The following is a 20389-nucleotide window of genomic DNA, read 5'->3' as shown; positions in this document are numbered from 1 at the left end:
CTTCTCAAGTTATTACAGGATGGGTTTAAGAAAGAGCTGGCAGTTTCTACCCTTCGCGCTCAATGGGCTGCTAGAAAGCACTTAGGATAGGATCAGAGGGAAAACAGTAACAAGAAGGTTTGGAGGGTTGGTTTCCAAGTCTAGCTAGCCTCTGCAAGGCCTCCCTCTCATAACCGCGCTCCTCCATGGGTGTTGCGATTTCTGCAGTGTCCCCTCTTTGAACCAATTTTGCAGATCGTGATTAAGTATTGGACTCTTAAAATGGCCTTTCTCATTGCAATAACCTCAGCACGCCACCTAGAGGACAGAGGGGAACTTTTCTGTAACTCACTTTTCCTTCCCGTTAGGCCAGACACGTTGGTCTTGAAATGTGATCCCAAGTTTCTACCTAAGGTTTTGCTAAATTCAGAATGTGTTTCTTCCTGCATCCTAGTAGAATTCCAAGAATGCACGGCTTGGCATACCACTAATGTCCGAAGAGGGGTCCTTGAGTACCTTCACAGAACAGAGGCTGTCAGGAAGTCAGACAGTGTATTGGTAACTTTTGGGATTGGCGGGATAGCTGATGGGTTCGGGAAAGTGATCCAGATGCTGTATGAAGCTTCTAGACTTCTGGGTAGGTCCAGATGCGGGGTCGTTCCACCAGTGGTATGGCTGTCTCATGGGCTGGTGCTCAAGGGTTCTCCATGCAGGACATTTGCAGAGCGGCCACCGAGGCAGAGCTAATTCAATTCATGAAACACTACAGGTTAAATGTTCACAACCCCTGGGATGGCTTCTTTGGGGTTGCAGTACTCGCGGCTGGAATGGGGGGACTGCATTGATTAATAAAGTTGGTGGAGGGATGCAGCAACACCTGTTGTCAATGGGTGTTTTTGTCTCTTTTGTCCCTTCCAAAGCATGGTACTTGGCGTTCCTCACAGCAAAAGTACTGCGATAAGGAAGAGGGATTGTATTGTATTGCATGTGTTGTATATTGACTTATAAAGCCTGGCAAAGACTCGGAGGCGGCAAGGCGCTGAAGCAGTGATCTGTCAGAGAGGGAGACATCAAGAACAGAATCAAAACATTAATGTTTTCTGTTGACTACGGAAGATGGATAAAACCTGGATACTCCTGATATGCTGCAGAAGGGCATTCCATAGCATGGGTGCCAGCAATGAAAAGGTTCTGCGGCCCATCCGGGTACGCCGAAAGCGCGGAACAGTCAGCAAAAGCCGAATAGCCGAGCAAAGGTTTCTCTTTGGTAGATAGAGAGCCAGCATTGACTGAAGAAACAATGCCTCTGTAGCATGGATGGCCCGATGAACAATACATAACATTTTAAACTCAATCCGAGACTTAACCGGGAGCCAATGAAGGCGCTGCAGAGGGTCTCGAGAGTGAGCAAGTCTAGCGGCACTCAAGGCCAGCCTGGCTGTCGCATTTTGTAGAATTTCAAGTTGCCGAAGTAAAGCCGCCTGTTGACCCATAATGGCAGCCGTGGCAATTTTACTCCTAGTATTGCTAGGAAGGAATGGAAGCACCTTCCTCAATATCCTGAGTTTAACAAAGTCGCTGCAGCATACCGCAGAGAGCTGTGCCTCTCTGGGCCCGGCCAGCATAATCTTAATGCCCAGGCTTATCACTACACTGGCCAGTTGGGGATGAGGCCCGAGACAAGTAGGCCAGTAGTCAGGAGTCCAACCTGTGATTGCCTTTCTGTTAACCAGTATTTCTGACTTGCCACCGTTGTTTTAGCCAATTATCAGACATCCATTGGCAAACAGCAGAGAGACAGTCTTTCAAGAGAATCAGGAGACTCTCAGTCGGGGCATTTAGGAGTAAGAAGATTTGTGTGTCGTCCGGGATGTGGAGGTAATGCCCCTATTACGTATTACTCCTAGTCCTACTCTTCCTCTTCACCCACCCTGGTTGTGGAAGGTCCCATGATCCAGATTTGTAAAACTAATGGGGAGTGTGGGTAAAAGGGGATGTGATATAGAAAAAATAGAATAAAAGGGCTCCTGTGAGATGGAGCCTCGTGCCGTAAGTACGGTGATGAGGAAGAGTAGGAATAGGAGTAATGAAGATTACCGGTAAGTAATCTGGGCAGTACCTGCCAGTGAAACACACCTACAGCATTAACCTGTCTCTCCCCATCGCTCACACTACACATCTAATCCACACGTCATCGCCCATATGCCCCCTCGGTTTTCCTCACCTCTGTGACAGGACAACACGTGACTGTGCAAATAAAGGAAGGAGGCTTCGTGCACATTGGCGAGATAGAGACACAGTCTCCGGCACTGTGTTAACCTGGTTCTGGTCCTTCCTTTTGGACCAATCACAGACACTTTCTCTTCTGCCATTTAGGGCCACTCCAACAGTTCTTACTTGCGAGGTTCCTCGAGACTCTGCAACTTCTCCTCTACCCTTTAATGTCTGTCTGCCCTTTGGCCAGCCTCATTCACTCCCATGGATGTCGTTTATTCTTCCTTATATAGATGACACCCAGCTGATCCTTCAAGTTGATCAGAATCCCAAGGAGGCTGCCTCGTGTCTGAGGAGCGGATGAATGTGAACTTGCTCAAGTCCTGGTGGTGGGACCACCTGCAGCTCGCTCACTTTGGTGGGCCGAGTTCTGGCCTTCTTCTCTCAGAGCTTTACCCTTTCCAGTTGACTCGGAAAATAATTTAGGAGTAAACATTTCTGCCTCCCTCTTTCCTGATTTACAAGTCCTCATCATCAGCAGCTTTAAAAGCAGCCACACATCGATGCAAACGGACAAGTAATACATACATAGTTAAAACAAGCAATTTACACAAAAATGAGAAAAGACGCCATTCTTAAACTCTGGGGGCTCTCATATGCAAATGTCATGCAACCCTTCGTAACTAGGGGCCATATTAACACATTAAAATACATGTCTTATCACTAAGTACATTTGTGGTCCAAGTGCCAGATTTAGCAATTGATTAACAGCATTTTATTTGCTATAACCACAAAAACAGCAAGTTACACATTTAATTCATAAAACTTGCCCGACTAGGCAATGCTAAAATATAACCATTGAATCCCAAACCATTCTAATGATAGCAGCCGATGTAAAGTGCACAAAACGTATTCACGTCAGTGCTAGATGTAGTGAGGCCATTTTACACATAGATCGCTAAAGCAGATGCTTCATTGCATCCTTCAGGCCTTACGAGGACCTGTGGTTACCTCGTCGGTATTGGGAGTTTTGCACTTTTGTAATGCCACTCTGTTGGCTAAACCGAAATATCACTTGCGCAGGCTTCAAGTCTTGCGAAACTCAGTGGCCCGGCTGGTGGCTGGGCTGCCCAAGTATGCCCATGTCTCGTCAGTGGCCCATGATCTCCTTTGGCTACCGGTCAAGTGTAGATTTACGATTAAAGCTCTATGCTTGACACATCAAGCCCTGCATGGGCAGGGTGCTGTGTATCTTCAAGAGAGGTTCAAGCACTAGAGACCTACCAGGGACCTTCGATCATCAAATCGCCACCTCCTTTGTGTGCCCCAGTTTCGGAACGTAACCGTGGGCAGCAGTGCTTTCTCAGTGGCAGCTGCTGCCCTCCAAAAGCTTTCAAGGCCTTTCTCTTTCCTGTTTAAGTAAAAGCAGCAATGGGTGGATTGAAAATGAATAGCGCCAGGATACCCTCGGGTGATTGTACGCTTTATTAGCACATAGTAATGTAACATAACACACCTGTGAGGACCGCTCATTATTTAGCGGGGCACTGCACGTCCATATCACGAGGCACCTGGAACTTCCCAAGAGCTCTGTGTCATTATCCGAGTACCTAACCGCTCAAGATATAGCACTGGTGAACAAATGTTAGATGGCTTCCTCAGAAAATGCAAAAGTCCCTCTAGCTTCTGCAGCAGCCCCACGACCTATGGAGGGATTGCCACCTGCCTCAGCCCCAATACAGGAATTGAATATTGGGAGTCGATTTCTCACTAGACCCAAAATGGTCCTCCTGAGTCGAATGCCTAGAACCTTATTTTGCCACTACTAAAGAAACATAACATGGCCACATTTTCAGTGAAATTATTCCATGCAGGCATGTTCACAAGATATTTAAAAAACTTGCCCCAACCGATAAGTCCTATAACAAAGCCAAGAGGGCTACGGCCGAATACTTCAAACTCTAGGCCAATGCAGACTTTGAAAGCTTATACTCGCCCAGGCAAGGCAAGCAGCCAACAAACTAATCAGCGCCTTCCGTGACCCCCTGTGACACCTAGCGTCTGCATGCTTGTTAGTCGACGAAATAGATGCAGTACGATTGCAGCTAATAACTCGTCCCGGGAGGATAGCTCAGCGGCAACGTGCTCGCCTTGGCAACAAGACGACACAAAGCAACACAGGTTCGATCCCCGGCTCCGCGCTTAAAACACCTCTGGGTATTAAGTGTGTTATAAAGAGACATATTCCTGTAACAGCGCCTCAATGCCTCCGGGCTGTGTGAGCGCTTTAAAAATGCAAAATAAAAATTAAAAAAAATAGGCTTAAATACGGCAGCTACGGAGACACATCCGCACTCCAGAACGTAGGGGTTATAGAGGTAAAACTAGTGTACCCTGGGTAAAACAAGGAAGAGGGCAAGAGACGCCTGAATAAGTCCAGATCGTTTGATTACTGTGGTGCAACATTGCCACACAGCGGCCTTTGTCTTGCCAGAGGTTCTGAAGGCTCCAAGTGCAGTCAGTTCACCACTTTTCCACAACTCCAGCAAGAACGAGTGGTACACACAAACAAAAGGTGAGCCAAATGGCAACTGAACCAGATGGAGACTCTGGTGATGACCATGGAGTCTTCCTGATGTTGACTCTGGGTCAGAAAATACAGCCAGCTCAGATCAGATGTTGGACACTAAACATCAATTTCAGAGACGATCATGCCCGCCCTCATTGCTCAACATGAAGAGCAGACCTCAGTTTGCGTTGTTGAGAGCCACCAAAAGTGAAAATCTTTGTGAATGGCGTGGAAGAGGCGATTCCCCGAGCAGGCATTGGGCAAACAAACTTCCAACATTGGAACATTCAAGTGGCTGGTAAACTGGCTGTATATAACACCAGCGAACACTGCCACACTCCTCCGCTGTGATAGAATTTGTACTTGGTGTCCATTAGCTGGCAGATGTCCTCAGTGAATTTGACGAACTGTTTCATGGGATCGAATGCCTACATTCGCATGAGGTATACCTATATATTGATACAACTGTGTAGCCAACAGCTTTCAAACACCAGCACATAACCTTCTGTCTGCAACACAAATTGGAAGAGGAACTTCACAAGGCTGGGGAGGCAGATGTCATAGAGAGAGTCGCCAGATTGACGCCCTTGGTTGCACACAAGCTTAAGTAGCCAGACCAATTGTTCAACAGAGTGGTGAGAATGATATCTAATGCCCTCTGTTGATGACCTGCTGGATGACATCCAAGGCACCAGAAGCGTCTCCAAGCTAGACCTCAATTCCTGGAACCCCCAAACCCCCTGCACAAGGACTCTCGTTACATCACAACGTTGTGGTTGCATGTAGGCCTCCACTGGTACAAGCATTTGAGCTTTGGGTTGTCATCTGCAGCAGATGTTTTTCAGAACACGGTCGTAATGGTAATTGCTGGCATCCCAGGAGCAATCGATGTCGGCAATGATATCCTGACATTTGTGAAGACTGCCACTAAATCACTAGCGCCTCCGAACACTGCCTCAAGCTTAACCAAAGCAATTGCGATTTTCCCAAAGACAAGTTGGAATTTTGGGGATTTGTATTCCAGAAAGATGATGTCTCAGATGACCCTCAAAAGGTCAAGGACATAAAAGCTGTCCAGGCTCCATGAAACCAGTCAGAAAGGAGAAGTTTGCACATGATTAATTATTGTGGGAAATTCATCCCAAACCTTGTCCCCTCACATATATCACCCTGATGCTTAACACGAATGGCTGATCTCTGTGATTGTGACGACCGACAAGCCATGGCTTTCCAGGCAACTAAAGACTCTTTGGCACTGGACACAACTATGGCGCTCTTCGGCCCAAGACAACAGGCAGAGTTGACTGTCAATGCCAGGCCCCATGGCTTTGGCACAGTACTCACTAATCGTACGCAAGGTGGGGAGGTAGTCCCAGTGGCATTTGCGAGCAGGGCCCTAAAACCCCAGAAACAAGATATCTGCAGATCGAAAACTGTGCCATTGCCATGATGAAGGGGTGTCACCATTTCCATGTGTAGCTCTATGGAAGGCTCTTCATGGGGCTCATGGATCACAAACCCCTCATTCTGACATTCAATGGATCAGTGCTCCGTCCTCCACCCAGGAATGAGAAGTGGATCCAGTAACCAGAAGAGTTTGACTTTGGCATCAAATACTGCCCAGTATGAGGGTTTAGTAATGTGAGACGTCCAACTGTTTGATGATTTATCGGTTCCATGTGATAATGCCCCTGCAAAAATGTTGCCATACAAGAATGGTGCCTTTTTTATGCAGCAATATTACCCCATGGAACCTGCGAGGAACACCCCCGCAACCCCAATATTCGTTTAAAGGGGGTGGGGCCACCCCCGCATCCCTTGCTCCCATTTACCCCATAAATTATCCCTATATATATATATATATATATATAACGTCACCTATGCCGTTTCCCTGCGACTATATATAAGGCGACATTATTTATGGGGATAATATTACCTGATATCGATATCAAAACATGCCATTTTATTCCCTGCCTAACCAAAGCTTAACCAAACACTCTAACACAGGATAACTGGCCCTCGCACTAAGCAAGCTTTGTATATTATACAAAGAAAATATATGGAAATAAAACATAACATGAACAACATTCACACATTCTGAATAACCTTCTAATATCCTGGGTAATTTCCCTTCCCCAGGATTCAAGGTTAATTCTGGCAATGTTCAACCAAAGAAAGAAAGGTCTTGAATCAGCTCTTGATGTTTCAAAGTAAAGGTTGGTTAAGCAAAGTTCCAATTATAGCAAATCCCTTCTCAGTGAAATACCCACTTTCCACTTCCACCAAATAGCACCACTGGTAATCCCAACCACAATGCTTTGTCACCTCTTCAAGAAGACTTGCCACAGTTCTGAAGAAATGCGATATCCACAACTGTCAGTCATACACAGTTCTTGGTTAAGAGTATTTTCTCAGTTACAGCTTTAAAGTTCACAATGGTATATTTGTTGGGATAACTTCAGTGCTTCTGCTTTTACTTCAACAACTTCTACTTGATTCCCTGATTCGAGCGAAAGATCCTCTTCAAACTCCTCATCTGTATCTTTGCGCGATTCCTCTTGAGGTTCGCCCTTCTTCTAAGACTGCAGTTCTTCTTTTTGTTCGTGAAGAGATAAGGACGAGCTCTTCTGGAGGTCACCTTGCCTGGTTGGAAATCAAGCCAGGCAGGAGGCACTGCATGGAGCCAACTCCTAACAGGGAAAAAGCCTTATGGCATAAAAAACCCTGAGTGTAGTTCCGATGAATAAGTCTGAAGGATGTGGAACAGATGCAAGTCCACGGAACCACGGTCCAACTGATTAGGCAGGTAGGTCTTTGCTCCTGCTCTTGGACAGGATGGCAGTGAAGACCAGAGAGAAGGCAAGCAGGGAGGAGGGACAAACAGAAGGAAGGAGAGGATAAGGCGGAATCAGGCAGATGGAAATGTGAACGTTGTAAGGTCGCTGGGTGGGAGAAAGATACAAGGAAAACCGAGTAGCCAGTGGGAATATGGAGACACACTGCAAAACACGGCAGCGTCTTACCCAGAAGAGCGAGGGTTGAAACACGCTGAGCGGAGCACTGGTGCGGTAGAAATACAAACAGCGGCATTCTTTAGGGAACACTAGACTACTGATGTCGGATCAAGGGGTGCGTGGCGGAACCAGCCCCGCCGCCAGCGTCTCCAAAGGCTCTAGCGTTTGGTCATGACAGATTTACTATGCGAACAGTCACCTTTGTCTCCCAATACTCCACTTGGTTTTACCACCACAGCTTCAGCACTTCAGACTGCTACCACAGCTTCAGTTATTTGTATTTCTAGACAGCCTTCAACAAGATGTACTTTAAAGTACTACAATACTTTCAAGTAGGCAAGGCACTCTTCCTCTGAATAACTCACTTCAAAACGTTCAGCCTCTTTGTCTCTCTTATCTGTCTGCCACAATAACAACCTGAGTTTGCAGACTTTCCTCCATCTGTATTCCACAGTCTCTGGCACTATAGGTTGTCAACTTCAAGATAGTCTTTACAAGCAGCCAGTTTCCCTTCCACAATTATACCTGCACCTTTCTGCCAGTTATCAGCCCAAGTAATTACCCAGAAGCCTCAGTGCCACTGTCTTAGCTTCAGGTAATGCTTATACACCTGTCTCTCAGGTCAATAGAATCGTTATTAACTTCACAGTAACAGATTGCTTTTAACTCTGAGACAGGCTGGTTTCACTGTTAATAGGGGAGACTCTTGGCTTGGACAGTGCTTGTTCTCTTCAATAATATATACACTTTGACTTCTTATATATGAAAGGTATGTTGTGTTAGAATAAAGAATAGAGTTCAGTCTTTCTTTCGGAATCGCAGTTAGGCACACGCTACCACTTCTTAATGTATTTTTCGAAGTTTAACTATTAGTATTGAATTGTATTCCCATGTGAAAATGAAGCATAGAGTTCAGTCCCCCTTTGGGAATCACAATTCAACACACAAAACCATTCCTTGATGTAGCTTTCACAAGTTAAAGGTTTCAACAATTGTGTGATCAAAGTTATGTATTTGGTAATGGTCTTTGAAGTGTTCACTCTTCTTAAATAGTGACACGCGACCTCTCCTTCCGACAGTAATAGTCTTAGTCCTTAAAAGGTTGAACAATTGATTCTACACAAGTAAAAGTACTTTCATATTATACGCAAGTGATACAATTATATTGCTCAGGTACTTCAGCTTCAAGAAAGAATTTCCTCTCACTTTAAACCATACGCGAGTGAACAGGAAATTGGATACTGTTGCTAGCAATGCTTGCGCAAGGTATTGGAACGCTGTGCTTCACTCACTGGCTTCTTTAAGACTGGCTCTGCGGGTCACGCTGCTTCCACGACTTCTGCCACAACTTCTACTCCTTCTGCCTTCTTAGGGGACCACACCCTTCTTCTGTAAAGGTGTCTCTGGTCTGGCCACACATTTATGAAGCCCGTTTCGCTCCTGAGACCTACGGCTTGACAACTGTCCCTCGCCTCGGTCTCCAGCATGTTCACTGCGCAGCAACCATGGCAATCGGGCTCACATGGGGAAAGACAACTCTACTGCATGCCTTCCACTGCGCAGCCTCTGCACTTCAGAGTTTGGAGGAACAGGCCCCTTTATGAGCTGAGGAAATTTGCTGTCTACATGTTCCAGTGGCCCTCTTGTTCTCGCACTTCTCCTTGGATTGCCAGCCTCCTGCCTTCTCTTCCTTCTGCTACAGCTGGCATTGCAGTCGCAGTTCCAGCGCCTTCCAATAGCCTGCACCTGAGGGGGCCTTTTATTCCTCCCAGGTTCTCTCAGGTGTGGGCTGTTAGGCTTAGTTGCCCGACTACTGCTACAGCTTGCCTATTCAGCCCTCTTCCTTGTTCCAGAACGAATGGGATTATGGGGATATTAGTCCCTTTCAGAAAAGTGAGCTATTTTAACATTTGAGTTACTTTTAAGGGTAGATTTATTTCCCTTGAATTCATTAAAATATGGACTGTTAGAATTGGTTGTTACAGAGGAAGATATTGGACTTAAGGCATTTTCTCTAGAACCTTTTACATTAGACCTTAGGGAGTGAGCAGGGTGTTTATCCTGAGATACCTTGAAAGATCTTTCTGTTAATAAGGCTTGCAGAGATTTAATAGAGCTTTTACCCCGGGTCACCGATTTTAAATGTGGGTCAGATTGTCATAAATCTCCCCCGTCTCACCAGGGATCGCTTCTTGCTCTGTTCCGCGGGAGGATTCCTCTTGTGGACGGATCGGGTCTTGTATAGACTCGCTCGAGTCTAGTCCGGCTGCAGAGCGCGTTCAGAGTTCCGGGAAGGCCGTTGTTCCAGGATGTCCAGGGAAGTAGGTAGCGGTCGCTAAGAATAGGGATTCCAGGAGTCAAGTAGAGGGAAAGGAAGAAGGAAGGAGGAAGGGAACCAGGATCTTGGATAGAAGATTCGCCGAACAGCACACACACGTCGAGTCACTACCTAATGATAGCGTTGAGACGCGCGGGGCCGCGGGGGTGTGGCCAATTTATAGGACGTGCCGTGTGCGGCGTGAAAGCTGGTGTGAGGCTAGTCGCTTGTTGCGGCCATGTTGGGAGTAACAAGGAATACAAGCCCCGGCGCGATAAGGACCAAGAGGTCCAGAAGGGGCAAGTTATATGGGTCATGACACAGATACAGTATAATGACAAAATGCCATTACCTGTTTTGGCAATCCAGAAAGGCACTTCATTTCAGAGGACCAATACGGTGTGCCATCCCACGGGATGATCTCACTACCCTGGGCCCTGTCTCCTCACAGGTGATCCTCCCGCAATACACCACCTCCAAGGTCAGGATCAGGCAGCATCTGCCTTTCCCTGGCCACCAGTGAGGGGACTTTAGGAAAGGTTTCAGTGAGGGATTAGCAGGATTCTTCACACCAGGCACAGGTAATCAACAGAGTTCCAGGCATGCCACCTGACAGCCGATGAACTGAAAGCAGCCATATGCCTGGGGCAACATGTAAACTTGGTGACCATGGGCAACATCTCAAAAGCTTTTACCTGAAGGAACTCCTGTAGTCTTAATGTGGGCGACAAGTGCTACCCACAAGGAGGTGAAAGGGCTTCCTACAAGCCCAACAAAACCGCCTGGAAGTCGCACAACACCATGTGAAATGCCTGTTCCTACGACTATCCAGCTTTAAAGAAGCTCTTCCATTGAGAGGCATCAGGATTGTGGTGTCAGCTGTCTTTACAGCAAAGGTAGTCCAATTGGCACATGCAGGACATTAAGAGCAGAGCAAATCCAAGGGTCTCCTCAGGGAAAGGGTATGGTTCACGGGGATGCAGCATGCGGTTAAAGCAATGTATCAATGTGACTCCCCATCCAGTCAATGAAAAGGGGTGACGTGCTGTGGGAGCATGTAAGCAGAGACGTTGGACAACTACCTAACCTCCACTACTAGGATGCAGTCATTATTACCAGGGACTTCGCAGAATAAACGCAAAACCAACATGGGTCCAACTGTATGGCTGTAATGCCACTAACAAATGTAATATACCCCCGTGCCTAAAGCACTGCAAGAAAAGGGCAACCTGTCGGCCTATAGTTCCTTTGCACAATCGCCAAATTCTTTGTTCCGGTATATGTCGCTGCCAAGCGCCTACATGCCATAAGGTTGGCAGTATATTAAACCGTAGTTTCGTTATAAATCTCCTCAATTTGACATTACAAGTAGTAACAATATACACGAAGGGCCTTATGCCCTGGGTTACATATTCCACGTGTTTTTGTTTAGCTGTCCGTTCATCCTAAGTATGGGATCTATCCCATAGCGCAGCATTAGTTTCCATTGGACATAGTATTGTACCCATATTATGTTAATTATCGGTCCTTTTTTCCAGAAGGTCCCCGTCTGAAAAAAACAGAATTACAGGATGATTTCAGTTTTCCTTAAAGCCTCATATTTAACAAGGCTCACCTTCCAAATATAACAAATAGCGAGTTTTCGGTGCCTTACTCTTTCACTATCTTAATGTATAATCTACAACTTGCAGTTTTCCGCAGTGTAGTTTACCCTCCAATCTTTCTAGCCTGCTTTTCAGGAAAGATCTCTATTCCATAAAGCAGACCTGGTACTATGCTCTTTGTTGTGAGAAATTCTCTGTTGTATTTCACAATAGATGTTTTGCACTTGTTCCATTTATAACGCCTGTTGCGCAATACAAGGGACCCGCCATATTGAGATGGTGCTGATCTGTGAAAGAAAGGGGATGGGCTGTAGTGTACTGGCCCTTCCTAGGGATACTGGGCTGGCAATACTACTGTAAAGAAATATTTGTCCAGTTCTGCATGGACCATCGAGTTAGAGATTAGAAGTCGGGTGCATTTGGAGTGAGACCACATTAAAAACAATTATTCATTGGATGTGTTTAATGTTTGAAAATCCCTTCCGCCTCCTCCACCCGCTCTGTTGTATAAGCACTTATTTACAACATTACCGTATTTGTTAATGTTTTTTTAATTTCCCCTCTCCAGAGGCCTGCAACCTGCGCATCTAAACATGTAAATGGAGAGAAGAAAAGCCATGCCCGAGCTTCACTTTCATCCTGAGGACTCTGAAAGACTGGGGACTATGATTTGGGGAGGAACAATACGCGAAGACATTGGGAAACTGCAAAGGTCCGTGGCCTCAACTGAGGGCTCTTCCCAAAATCAACAAAGGATGGACGATTCTGTGCCGCCTACAGGGCATGTCCCCAACATGGCCACCATAGCCATGCTACAGCAGCTGCAGGCAAAAATGGATCACTTGCAGAACACTCTGGAGGACATGCCCCTGAAAGTTGCAGAGATTATGAAGCAAATCTGGCTAACGAAGGGTCCAGAGTACCTGAACAAATGTGTAATGTCTGTAAACATTGTATGTCCAGAAACTGGCAAAGATGGTGATGCACATGCAGGCCCTGCGCCGCCTCCTACAGACAGTGCCGCGCAGCCGAGCATGTGTCTTGATCAAGGGTTTATCGATGGGCATCGTCAACCGAACAAGGGCATACAACCTGTTATTACTGACCAGAAGAGGCAAAATAACCAGTGGCTACAACCAGCCGTTGGGGATTGGTATTGCAGAAAACAGAGCCCAGACATACAACCAAGCTTTATTAATGGGCAGAGCTCAAGGGAGACTCTGTGCCCTCAGCCAGTGCTTACTGATGGGCAAGACCAGCACCACAGCCTCAGAACTGATTTGTTGTGTCCTCAAGTGAAGATGCAAGAGGTGAACCAAGTCCAACCAGAAGCATTTGGTTGTGGCCGGGGCTCGGACCAGGTTTGCACATTGAATCCATGGTGTTCTTATGGGCAGGCCCCAGCGGAGCCATCAATATCCCGGGGATCAGACGGTCTTTCTGCAGATGAAGTTTCCCTGCAAGACTCTCTGGCGACGAGAAATGCAAACCCTGACTGGCCTCCGTTCAAAGCCCTCCCAGGTATGTTTCTATGACGCTAGATTGTAGTCCAGAATGGGATGCGCACTGAAGCTGCTATTCAAATCCTTGCATGTTAATATTGCGCCACTTTAGCAAAGCATTTACTGTTCAGTCTTTGAGATTTACAGACACAATGTCACCTGTGCTCAACTTCTTTGACAAAGTAATAGGATATGAAGCGGTCTGAGGTGCTTACGTAGGCAGGGCAATCTGCAGAGTGAAAGGGGAATCTGACGTTCAGACAGGCTCTGTGGAGGTAAACTGGGCAATGAAATGTACCGGGTACAGGGTCTGAACATCAGACAGGATGTTCAGTGCCAAAGTGAGCACGATGGGCATCTAAAGGTGGTACGGTGCACAATCCTGCTCTTGCTATGCAAGTGGCTGCTGTCATGTTAAGTTACTATGAGGGAGCATCATCACCAAGATACCTGGCCCGTAAGCGCTCTGTCTCTCCACATCTGTGTAAGTATCCATTAGTTTATTTCTTGTTCCTAATGACCTCCGTCCCTTCCATTCCCTCTGTTGACTGAAATGGTTTCCCATTTTCCCATTTTCTTGTAGTGTTTTGTTGTTTTTTGATTTTTTTGGGTATTGAAGCACAGGTGTGGCACGCGTTGATGCACCTCAACTTTCTGCAGGTGGGGCCCTTATTCAGGGGTCCTTCAGTGGGGCTGCAGATGGGGAGCCCAGTTGCAGGAAGGAATGATTATAAGTATGGGTGGAATGGAGAATAAACGTAGGAGGCTTCATCCGTCAATCGATCCGTTTGTTAGAAGTGATGGCATTTATTGAGCTTCAGACCGAGCTTCGAGAAGCAACGGGGTGCTTGACGGAGCTATGAATTTTAGGCATACTTATTAATATGCACATTCTTGTATGGGCTTCAGGTGTACTATTGCACTGTCTGCATTGCATACCTTATTCTGCTATATTGTTACATACATGTATTAAAATAAAATAGTGCAAGAAAATAGTAAAACTACTAAATGTAACTCTGCAATGCTAGTAATCTCCAACAAACATTGCCATTTGTGTGCAATAGTGAATGCACAGTGTACTGTAATGAGGTTCTCTTTCAATGCAATGTGATGTTTATCATGTGTATTCAGACCAGACAGTTTCATGCGTCTGCCGAAAAACCCAGACAGCCTAAAGCACTTGGAGGCCATGACATTGGCAGTTAGGAGCTACACAATCATCACTTAACATAACAGAGCAAAGGCATTGTTCGCTTACCAGTGGAATCGATCCATAGCCTCACCACACCACCTGCTGTCAAGTTCCATGGGGAGTTTAGATGTGTTCTGAGTCTTTTCAATTTGAGTTACAGAAGCAGGGTTTCTCTGGCCTGAATATTTGCTTAAAGGTATTTACTATTATTCAGTGCACTGTAATGCGCTTGTAAAACTGGCAATATAATTTGATGGTCGCTCAACCCATTGGGCCTCTCTTACAATTCCCCAGACAAGAAGGTAAAATGCTAAATACATCCAAGAAAGTTCCAAAATAGAAGTTATATTTTTTTATTTTAGTTTGTATTTGGTTTATTAAACCTTTACAAAAACAATTTTTATGAAAACATACATATTTCAGATCCATTTTATTCACAAGAAATGTATGCAACTCATTAAGATAGAATGAAAGCGTTCCAATATCTACAAACCATTTCGAAGTTTCGTAGTTAAAAACCAAGCGTAAATCTCTCCTATTCATTGTGCAAATTTACAAACATGCAAATATAGTTAAAGTGCAATCAAGATGTTAAGATGAACAGCAATCTGTCAAGAGTCAATTTACCACTTGATTAAAACCAAGTAAAAATAAAGCAATTTTAAAAAGACCGAATCATAGTAAACAGTTAGACAAAGGACATTCTTTTTTTAGTATTTCCTCATCAATCATTTAAAAAACTGAGCAAGTGCTATGATTAAAGATTTGTTTTCACCCCACATCATTCTTATCCAAAGTAAGTTCCTAGCAAATTCTAATTCATTACTAATGAATTTGCTAAGTATAGACATTCTAGACACTCTAAAATAGGGACATACTAAAACCAAATGTTTCTTTGGGTTCATCGCAATTAGGGAATCTACACTGTAACACAGGTTTAGTGCCCGCATCACATGACTAGTGCGCTACTCTTTGGAATTGGTTTAACTTGAAAAGCATGTAAGAGGTATGAGCTTTGGGACAGGGAAAAGAATTTAAGTAAGGGCAACAGAATTCTCTTTTTCTAGAAACTTGTGTGTACTCTGTGTACGTACTAAATTGGTTATAGTTTAAAGGACCGAAAACAAAGAGCTGACAAACAAAAGTTTTGAATCAAATGGATCGAAAGTCAAAGTTTCGACATCTGGTAAAAAACATGTAAAAAGTCATTCTGCCAAAAAAAAGTATCGAAGGTTAAACCACATAGTACTTGAAAACCTGATTGATAAAGGGTTAAAACAATAGGTAAAAACGACGAGTAAAGAACCTTGTTTAGACAGCATATACACAGGTGACCGTTGAAAACAAACTGTCAGTGCGTGAGAGAAAGTGAATAAGGAAACACCAGCTGACACGAAGATCAGATACGTGACTGAATCATCAGGTAAGCAAAGCGAATAAAATAAGAATAAAACACATATATTAGAGGCAGGTAACCATAATTAACCAGAACTTTCACTATTTCACATACACGATGAGTGCGAAAATTGAATATGTACAATCCCAAATGGGAGGAAAACAATTGGTGTACGAAGGCTACACATATAATCGAGAAATTACACGTAAAGAATCAATGTATTGGAAATGTACCAAGTACCGAAAACTGGAAGAGCAATTACAGATGGAGACAATATACGATGTACAGGAGAACACAACCGTTTGCCTGATAATACAGCGATAATGATTAAAAAGACGATAAATGAAATTAAAAAAATGCGGAAACAAATCGTAATGAGACGAGCAGCTCAATAGTCAAGAGGACATGTGGAAAAATACCGCTGCATGTAGCGGCTCAGATGACAAACACTAAACTGCTAAAGAGAAGCATTAATAGACAAAAACAGCAAAAAGAAAATCTGCCAATGGCACCACGTAGCTATACTGACATAAATGTACCAGAGATATTACAAAAACTGAAAATGGGGAACAGTTTCTGTTTGCGACATTGGAAATTAAAGAGGAAAAAATATTAATTTTTTGCTACTAATACAAATTTGGCACATCTAGGAAATTCGACAATATGGCATCGAGATGCAACATTTAAGTCATGTCCGGAACTCTTTGTCCAATTTTATCGCATACATGGTACTATTAGTGGAACAGTAATACCGTTAGTGTATGTGTTAATGCCAGGCAAAACCGAGGAACTATACAGAAGTGTATTTGCGAAAATCAAAGAAGCAATACCAGAAAAAATACCAAATACAATAATCGTGGACTTTGAACAGGGCCGACTAAAAGGTTTTAAAGCAATGTACCCGGACACTCATATACAAAGATGTTATTTTTCATTTTGGTCAAGCCATATGGCGAAAAATTCCAAAGCTAGGTCTACGTTCGAAATACATTGAAAATAGTGATTTTCTGCATCATATAAAACACATTTTTGCATTAGCCTTTGTACAGGAAGACAAAGTAATTACATATTACGAAACACTGATTGCCACTACATACTTCACAATAAATGAAGATGAACTAGCAGATTTGTTAGATTATTTGGAAAACACCTGGATAGGGCAATTTACAAGGAAAGGTACAAGGAAGAGAGCCAAATATCCCATTTTCATATGGGACTGTTACCGAGCGGTAAAAGAAAACTGGCCAAGAAAAAAACATATTCAAGAGGGATGGCACAGTAAAATAAACAAGCAATTCAATGTAAATAACCCAAATTTGTGGCATTTCCTAAAACAACTTAAAATGGAGCAAACAACACAGGAAATTAAAATCGCACTGACTATTTCTCTTGAAAATACTCATAAACAGAAAAAAAATACAGAGACTATGAAGAAAGAATAACGAGTATAGTAAACAATTTCGAAACAATAGAATCAATGAACTATTTAGATGCGTTATCATATAACTTGCAATGTTAAAAATTAAAAACTCACCTAAAGCACCGATTCTGCAATCTGAAAAATGTACCAAAATCCATATGGAACCAATCCAGGTCATCAAGAATCCATACTCCAAATCCAAAATCCATCCAAGAGTAGAAATAAAAACCATTCCAGGAAAAAAAAATAATCAACAAAAGGAAATCCATGAAAAAGTATCCGAGTAACAGGAATCCATAATCCACATGAAAAATCCATCCAAGGCGTAGAACAGAATCCATTCCACAATAATAAAAACAATCCAAAAAGCCACAAACGATGAGAAAAAAACCCGCTCCAACTTGAAGAAAAAAAACGAATCCATAAAAAAACGAGAGACCATCAGCATAGGAACCCGACCGCACGAACAAGAACTCGCAAAATGGCGCTGACGCATGAATGCGTAAATGTGACACATCATACGTTGGCCGCTGGACTAGAAACATAAACAAAAACAAAACGTGAATAACTTAATAAGTAAACCAATAGCACCATCTACATTTCAAAAAGTATAACAGTTTGAAAAAGCTATAATGTAAAATATATTTATTTATATCAATTGCATTAAAAAATTATGTTATTTTTATGTTCTTTTTTAAATTCATATATAATATTTTTAGTTTATACTAATTTATTTACAACATTAATAAAAATAAACAATCATAAGAATAAAGCATTAATACAAATACCAATAAGTGTCTGTATTATTACTAGATATAATGTTCGAAAATGATTCTCACAAATGACCATTCGAAACTAAGGTTATTAGGACATATGTATTCTCAACTATTGTATTCGATCCTTTTGTTTTCAAATTAATGGCTGGACACCACTAAATTTATTTAAATCGTTGAAATCCAATCCATATCATACAGTTTTTGTTTGACAGACCCAGGGCGAATAATTAGATCTTCAGTTGCTGAATCAAGATGACCTAATAACAGTTGCATTTTTCTGCAAAATGAACCAAAACAATTCAGGCCATTATCCATCATCATCTCATGAAGAGCCTTATATAATGAGGTAACAGGTGGATCTAAGACTTTAGCAAAATTACTGAGTATCCTCCAGTCATATCTGAAGGCTAACGAGATTAAGCCCAATTCGTGGCGCAACAAAGAATTGGAGTGGAGGAAACTAAGTGGAGTATCGTCTTCCATATACTGCCTTGTAAGATGTTTAGAAACAGTCTAATGTCAATCGGGCACATGTCCAAGCAATATAGGAGTACCGGCTCCACTTTATAAGAATAGAAATACGCCCTTGTAAGATGTTTAGAAACAGTCTAATGTCAATCGGGCACATGTCCAGGCCATATAGGAGTACCGGCTCCACTTTATAAGTATAGCAATCTATCAGCGATAAAATTGAAAATGTACAATATTTGCAATAGATCACTTTCATTTTTGACAAAAGAGGCCGTAGCTTCTCGTTTAGAATGCTTTTCCACATTGTAACAGAAGATATATTGCACACATTATATCCCAGATAGATCATATTCATAGGTTGTTCAATGTAGGTGCCATCTATAGACTATGTTTACGGTTTCAATTTTTTACCACCTGTAAAGATCATAATCTTCGATTTGATGGGATTGGGTCGCAGATTATGTTTGAGCGCAAAAGATGAAAACATTTGTAATTTATTCTTAAGCCCAAAGGGGGTAGTATCCAAAAGTATAATATCTGCGAATGCAATCCAGTGCATGCGCTTCAGACCATCATGCATCTAAATCACATGAATACAGATTAAACAATGTGGCTGCTAAATTGCACCCTTGTCTTAAGCCCACATATGGTGGTATAGAGTCAGGCAGGGCGCCTTACTGATTAATTCTTACCTATAACGAGGTATTGGCATGGAACATTGATATTAGAAGAATTATCCAAAGGGGTATGCCCAATTTGATTATTTTGTTCCACAGTACATTTCGAATCGCACTGTCGAAGGCTGCTGTCATTTGTAATGCGGCCATGTAAACTGGATTAGATCCTTTACTCTTAGTTTGTGCCAGGATATATGAAATAATAGTGGTGTTTAATGCAGTACCCATTTTTTTGCAAAACCCAATTTGGAACTTGGAAAAAGTGCCATGTGCTACAATACATTTTTCGAGTTCATACAGAATAAGAATGGAAAATATCTTTGCCGGGGCATCGGTTAAAGCGATGGGTCTGTATTTTTTTTGGAAGTGCACAATCACCCTTTTTTTTATCAATGGGGACAATTATAGAAAGCAACCAAGATTGAGGAATCATCCGCATCTTAAAAATATGTTCAAATTTCACCTTCAGAATAAGAGCCCAAAAACTAAGGTCGGATTTTTTTTTTTTAAATTTCTTTATTGGTTTTTTACCATAACAAACAACAAAAACAAACATACAGACAGTTATTACGCGGCATAACTGGCGCATTAGCACATTTCTTGGATTTCATTGTACTTCCGCAGCACCAGGGTCTTCTGGCGGCTCCATCATTCTTGTGCAGCCACTTTGTTGGGTCATCCCAGAGTTTTTGCCTGAATTGTCTCATCATGGGGCCTTGTACCGGGCTTCCTTGTTTTCCTCACTGGTCGTTGGACCCTATGGGATCGTCGCTGTCTCTTTCTTCCCTATTGTCGAATAGGTCCTGCATCAGGGTGTTCCACGCGGCCAGTTTTTGCGCTGTCTCCCCCTCTCCTCTTTTCACTGCTCTAATCCACACCGCGGTCTCTGCCAGTGCCCACTTTTGAAGGTCTGACCACCATGCTTCTATGTTCGGGCCCTCCCTTGACTTCCATGTCATTGCTATTCTCCTTTTTGCCAGTATAAGTATTAGGTCTTTCATTTTCGCTAGGTGCGACTCATGTCTGCTTCCTCTCGGGAAGAGTCCCAGCAAGTATTTTTCAGGGTGCTCCGCTTGTATTTGAAGTCCACTTTGCGCTATTTTGGTTCTGATCTTATCCCAGAAGGCTTGTATCACCGGGCAGGTCCAGAACATGTGTGTCATGTCAGCTCCCTCTGCCAGGCAGCGGGGGCACCTGTTTAGATGTTCCCTCCCCATCTTGTTCATTCTCTTGGGCGTGAGGTATGCTCGGTGCGTTA

At 43.4% G+C, this 20389-nt stretch overlaps 1 protein-coding gene across 1 annotated transcript in view; it reads left to right on the top strand.

Moving 5' to 3' along the window:
* LOC138565351 (uncharacterized) overlaps positions 1–20389 on the top strand; it is a 146473-nt gene that overhangs the window by 7291 nt on the left and 118793 nt on the right. The window contains exon 2 of the mRNA XM_069642972.1: positions 12266–13218. Coding sequence (XP_069499073.1) covers positions 12297–13218 — 922 coding nt within the window. The 5' untranslated portion in view covers positions 12266–12296. The remainder of the gene's footprint in view (positions 1–12265; positions 13219–20389) is intronic.

Source organism: Ambystoma mexicanum, chromosome 1p, assembly GCF_040938575.1.
Source record: "Ambystoma mexicanum isolate Mex_15411 chromosome 1p, UKY_AmexF1_1, whole genome shotgun sequence".
Taxonomy (NCBI): domain Eukaryota; kingdom Metazoa; phylum Chordata; class Amphibia; order Caudata; family Ambystomatidae; genus Ambystoma; species Ambystoma mexicanum.
Note: the sequence above shows the minus strand (reverse complement) of the source record. Positions and strands in the feature narration are given on the sequence as shown.